Source organism: Drosophila obscura, unplaced genomic scaffold (assembly GCF_018151105.1).
Source record: "Drosophila obscura isolate BZ-5 IFL unplaced genomic scaffold, ASM1815110v1 contig_25, whole genome shotgun sequence".
Lineage (NCBI taxonomy): Eukaryota > Metazoa > Arthropoda > Insecta > Diptera > Drosophilidae > Drosophila > Drosophila obscura.
In genome coordinates this window covers 924440-930439 of record NW_024542812.1, presented here as the reverse complement: position 1 = coordinate 930439, position 6000 = coordinate 924440, and the positions used below count along the sequence as shown (strand labels likewise).

Below are 6000 nucleotides of genomic sequence, written 5' to 3'. Positions count from 1 at the left end.
AGGGGTGAAAATGCACATACAGAGGAGAGGGGAAATCAGGTGGATACCAGTACCGTTTGTCTGCTCGTCTGCGTTTCTGTTTGGTAAATGCAAACTTTATTAGAACATTTCTTTGCAGGACCAACGAAAACTCCCCGCACATAAGCTTCCCACCCCTCAGCGCCGTTTGGTTTCTTTCCTCCTCCCTTTCTGACTTTAATTTCGTGTATTTTGCGATTTTAGTTTTGTTGAATGAATTACACTCTTGCCCCCAACAATAAAACACACAAAAACATGTTTCGACTTGTCTGCTCAGGTGGGGAACAACGACAGAGAGAGAGAGAGAGAGCAGGGAAATTGGTAGAGAGACCGAGTTCATGCGCTGTGCAGCAGAGAGATAATTTCCCAGTATAATATCCCATAACCGAAGGGGAGAGCATTCTAAAAACCCATTAATTTGAAATATTCTTAAAATATGAGTATTCAGTTGTGGATTTATATATTTTATATTTTATAGAACTTATCTTTTTAACAAACAAAAAGAGAGCCTAAGGAAACCCTTCCTAGAATTTACACTGTATTCCCCATTCCTTCAATTACGTTGGACACAATATCCATTTGAAAATTGAACAACAATTCGCATAAATAATAAATGCAATTGATGGTAATGGTAATGGTAATTGTGTCCCTACGCTCAATAAACATTCCACAAAAAGGGACATTATCACCTCATTGGAATAAATTAAGGCACTCGCAGTGCCACGACATTTAAAGCCCCATCAAATGCGATGGCCCCAATGGGCCCCAAATGGAGCATAAAGCTAAAACCTGGCCAGCAGCATTGTCTAAGACAAATGGCGGACAGAGTGTCCTTTATAATTGACCACAAGGTGGGCGCCGCAAAGGGGCTGACGCCACAGAGGGTAAGTGGTCACCCGTTGTGGTCGTCATTCATGCAAAATGGACAATTATTATTAACTGCAATAAATTTCACGCACGCACAATTTACATACCGGAGGCACGCGAGCGTATCGAGGGGCAGCAGAGCCACAAAGGACCGACCCTAGGACCCACTTAGACACAGACAGAAACGCTTGGACATGCCCACCACCACCCAGCCGCACACACACACACACACACACACACTCGGACGACAGGCACAGAGACACGTACAACTCACTTAAGTGCAACATAATTGCGGGACAAAGTTTTGTCTATGGCGGGGAGTGAGGTGAGTATGGGGGGCTGCTGCTCTACCTGGACGTGGATCGTGGCGTATGGTGTCTGGGGTCTGAGGTGGTGGCCAGGGGTAATTGCCATTGGGGTCCACATGTCAGTGGCAATTATGTTTTCCACAGGGTGGTGAGGGGCTTAAACTAAAGCTCCGATCAGCTATTGACCATCCCCTCCCACCCCTGCCCCACGCACACTCAATGAATCGATAGTTGGTCATTGTCATTGCTGCGAGTATTGCCATCCCTCGTGGTTGTACATATGTCGCACGAGTGTGTAGTGTAGTGTGTTGTGTGGCCGCAGCCATTAGCGTGTTGTTTAATTGAATTGTAGCAATTAAAGTGCTTCAATTGGTTTTAATCGGAAATTGAACTCATTGTTCTCTCCACAATGGTAAAAGTCATCCGAGCTGTCGTCGTTCTGTTATGTTCTCTTCTGTCATGTTCTGTTCTATTCACACACACACACACACACGCACTCTTTGGATGGCTTTAGATGGGATATTGTAGACAAAAGGCCGCCTCATTAACGCTCCCATTCAGCCATTCAATCCCATAAAGGAAATGTGCAATACATGTGAATAAACCTTGCGGTCTTAAAAGGCCCCACAACAGCAACAGACGCCATCAAAAGGGAACTATAATTACAGCAGACCGTACTGGGAAACTGCAAGAGAGTTCAGATATAATTTCTCTATTAAATGATAGTTAAGATGATGGCCAAGCCCAACCACACATACAAATGTACATTGTACACATGCAAAACATATTCAAGGTGCTACCATTATAAAATGAATTGCCTGAAGTTGTCTGTCTTATCTGCTAGCAGCAGGTGCTTAGACTCTAAGCCTTATGAGCAATGCTTAACGTAGCATTTAGGCAAGAGGTCTCTGTTTACTTTGAATCAAATCTTTGCTTCGTTTGATCCATTAAAACCCTTTTATTCGATTTTTGGTTAACTTTTGATCTTATTCCACACGGTAACATCAACAGTGACTGTTAAATGCACCTACACATACATATGTACATATTTATGTGCAATATTTTCCCCCATGTAAGAGGGTGGGCTCTGGCTGTCCCCAACAACAATTTCCAGCTCAAAGCTCAACAGGCTGTTGACTGTAGGCTTTTGTTGTTGCCAGAGCACTAGAAAATTTCCCGCAACAGAACGAAACGGCTCTCCCCCAAGTGGTGAGGTACTTTCTCTCGCTCGCTCGCTCTCTCTCTCTCTTTTTTGTATCACTCTCATTTTCCCCTCGTTTTGGGGAAACACTCTCTGGGTTATTTGATGTCATTGGCGGTGGGGGGTGCGAGGTGGTTGGTGCCACCAACACACGGCTTCTGTTGTCATTGCCTGCCGCAACATTTTCTCAGTACGCGAAGAACTCTGAACGCAGGCGGTTGGTTGCTCTTGGCTCTTGGTAGATTTTCTCGATATTTTCTCCGTTTTTGCTCTCGCATCGCAAACGCTGGCTCCTGGTCCGCGCCAAAAGTCCAAATCGAAGAATTCATCAGCATAAAAGTGGAGACAACGACAACGAGGGGAGAACAGAGTCAAAGAAACCGAAAATAAATATGTGAGTGCGTGTGCGTGCTTGCCTCCGTCTGTGTGTGTGTGTGTGTGCGCGTATGTGCGTTTATTTTTAAGCACCGGCCCCAAAGGCAAATGTGAAGTGCAAGCGAGAAGGGAAGTCAAAACCAAATCAGAAATAGCCCCGCCGCCAAGGATAGAAAGAGAGAGGGCGCGCCGCAAGCACAGCACCGCAACAAACACCGTTTGACAGAATGAGAGCGCAGCCGAACACAAAGTCGGCCGCCCAGTGGCCGCCCCTCCTCGGGCTCCTCGGACTTATCGGGATCATCGGGATCCTCGAGCCCACAGTGGCAGCCGCCGCGAGCAGCGCCTATGGCGCATCCTTCATCTCAAATCCGGGAATCTATGCCTACTCCGTGGCCAATCAGCAGGCGCCCAGGGACAATGACATCAAGTTCGCCTCCACCGCCGCCGGCGGCGCAGCAGCAGGGGCGCAATCCTCTGCAGACTCGAATTTGAACCGCAATTACTACTACACCAACAACAATCCTGAATCTCTGGCTGAGGGCCTCTCCGCGAGCTCCTCGCTTAACGCTCCCCCACCCACACAGCCAGCCCCGCAGACGGGCTGCACTCTGGACCGCCTGGCCGTCTACAAGGTGGTCCTGCACACCTACTGGACCAGGGAGCTATTCCCCAAACACTATCCCGACTGGCGACCCACCGCCCAATGGACCAAGACTTTAGGTGAGTGGATAATTGTTGAGTATAAATGGGATGGATTCTTGGGATTTTAAATCAAATTGTGTGGATAGTCGCTGAGGACGCTGCAGTAAAATATGCGCTGTAGGAGTAAGAATGAATACCCAGAAGGAAAATGAAATAAAATGCATGAAATGCCAATGTAATTTGTATTTTGTATTTGTATATGTATTGAGTACTCTTGAATCGTAATTGTACCTGTAAAAGTGCAGTTGCTGCAGTGCAGCCATTTTCCCCAAGATATTTTCCCCAATTAATCCAATTTTCACCAATCAATTTGTATTGCCATTTGGTTGTATTCGCAGTCATGTGTTTGCCTCTTCATAAATACTCGTATGTACAGATGCAAAAGCAAAGAAATTTCTGTTCATCAATTATCTTGGAGATTTTATTGAAAATTGTGCAAAGGATTTTAACAGAAATTAAACAACAAAAAAAAACCAAACCCATTAAAATTCCAAATGTTTGAGTCAATTAAAAAGGGGAGCAAATTTCGACCAAAAATAGCCAGTCCAGTAAAATTTGGCCGAATTTCTCTGCTGAAAATTGGGCCAAACTTGACATGTTTTTCCCATTCACTCACTCTCGCTGTTTCTCTCACTTTTTCTAGCTCTGTCTCTGTCTGACAGGCAACCATCCGTCTCTCACTGTGTTTATTACTCAATCATAAAGGGAAATCGAGCAAAACGATAAGAATCTCATAATTTGTGCACAGCACAGCAAAACACACAAGCAAAAACAGAGACGGGGAGATCTAAAGACTAATTTGTCACAATGCTCTCCCTCTCTCTCTCTGTCTCTGTCTCTGTGAGATTTTCACATTCGAATTTGCGAGTGTGTGAGAATAAATCGAAAAGCAATTTCCCTGGCAGTTGGCTAAACATTTTCGGTTCGTTTTGTCGATATTTTTGGGTTAAATCACATAGGAAAAGGCCTTGCCAAATCGGTGGACAATTGGAGGGGACGTGAGGGGGAGAATGGAGAATGGAAAATGCCTTTGGCCGCATTGGCATGTCGCTTGTCTTATCAATGTTTTTGCAGATTTAGCTGTCGATTTATAGCGAACGAACACACAGGCACGCACATATACTCGTGCAAAGGACGCAGGACGACCCAGAGACAGAGAGACACAGATAGAGAGACAAGTAAATCTGACAGCTAAACAAGCAGGGCGCACAGACAGGCAGAGGCACACACACAAAGGCGCTAATAAAAAAAAGGATAAGCAGGAAGCCGAAGCAGAGAGCCGCCTAAGAAATGCGATTTGTACGTGCTTATGCGCTATATGCTGGTCTCAGCGCAAAACAAGAAATTGGATAAAGTTGCTAGCAGACTCCCGACTGCCTGCCACACACAACTCATCCTGGGAATGCTCTCATGCCCCCTACCCCTTCCCAGATCAGTCTTGTAGAACGGTGGGGAGGCATTTGATGTTTTGATTTTCGCCTTGATGCACTTGATTCAAGAGTTATTCCCATCTTGGGATCCACTAAAGCTAGCTTCAACATCATCTAACCCTAATATTTTTGTGTGTGTTTTCTCTGGGAGGAGGCTCTCATATGACTAATTAAGGAGCATTATGGTGGGGATGCCCCACCTATCCTGTTTGCTGCATGCATTGCCTGCATTGGACTTTGCTTGTTGTTTATAGTGTCCTCTCCGTAATTTATAGTTTTCCCTTCTTGTGGCTCTGCCTGTGCTCTACACACACAGTGCGTATGCGTGATTTATGCATGGCTCTGCACTTGTGTTTATCCCCCCGTATAAAATATAGCAAAAGGAGTAATACTTCTTTATAGCCTACGTTATTATGCACATGGCAAAAAAACTTGTCGTATTTATTGCTACTCCAGCACTTGGGCTTCAATTGAGCGTTTATCTACGGGCGAGGGGAAGTGCATAAATGTTACCTTGGGGGATCCGCTTGGTTCTACATTCTGTGCAAATATAGCCTTGCATATCCTCCGCCATATTTGCCACATTCCGTATGCATTCTTGGATGCAGAATAGTGCACCTCTACCACTCCCGCTCCCTCCCCAGCCACCCAGTGGCTCTTGTCACTTCCCAGTGAGCTTTTATTCTCCATGACAACCATTTAGTTTTGGCCGTAGGCGGAACCGAACGAAGTCCTGTTCTTAGTCCTACTCTAAGAACAGGGTCCAAGGATGAGTCCGGAATGCCATTTGGCATTAAAATTCAAGCAGCAACGAGGAAAGGAAAAGAAAAGCAGGAAAAAACGAGGCAAAAATGGGAGAAGCGAGTGGCGAAGGAGTGGGAGTTGGCAGCGGGTCAGAGGGCAACGGCTTCCTGCCTCTGTCATATCCTGTTTGTATATAAATTTCAGTGCGCAACTCTAACATCCGTTGGATTTCAACTGCTGGGCACAAGAAATAAAACCCCCACGGAGGAAAAGCAGAGTTCCCCCTTTGTTTTTGTGACGCTGTCGAAGGAGGTCGAAGGAGCAGCAAATTTATTATGAATGTTCCAAAAAC

At 45.6% G+C, this 6000-nt stretch overlaps 1 protein-coding gene across 1 annotated transcript in view; it reads left to right on the top strand.

The window, feature by feature from the left end:
• Positions 1 to 2574: 2574 nt before the first annotated feature.
• The window catches only part of LOC111076330 (spondin-1), a 44290-nt gene continuing 40864 nt past the window's right edge, over positions 2575 to 6000 (top strand). Inside the window, exon 1 of the mRNA XM_022370078.2 lies at positions 2575 to 3492. Coding sequence (XP_022225770.2) covers positions 2997 to 3492 — 496 coding nt within the window. The 5' untranslated portion in view covers positions 2575 to 2996. The remainder of the gene's footprint in view (positions 3493 to 6000) is intronic.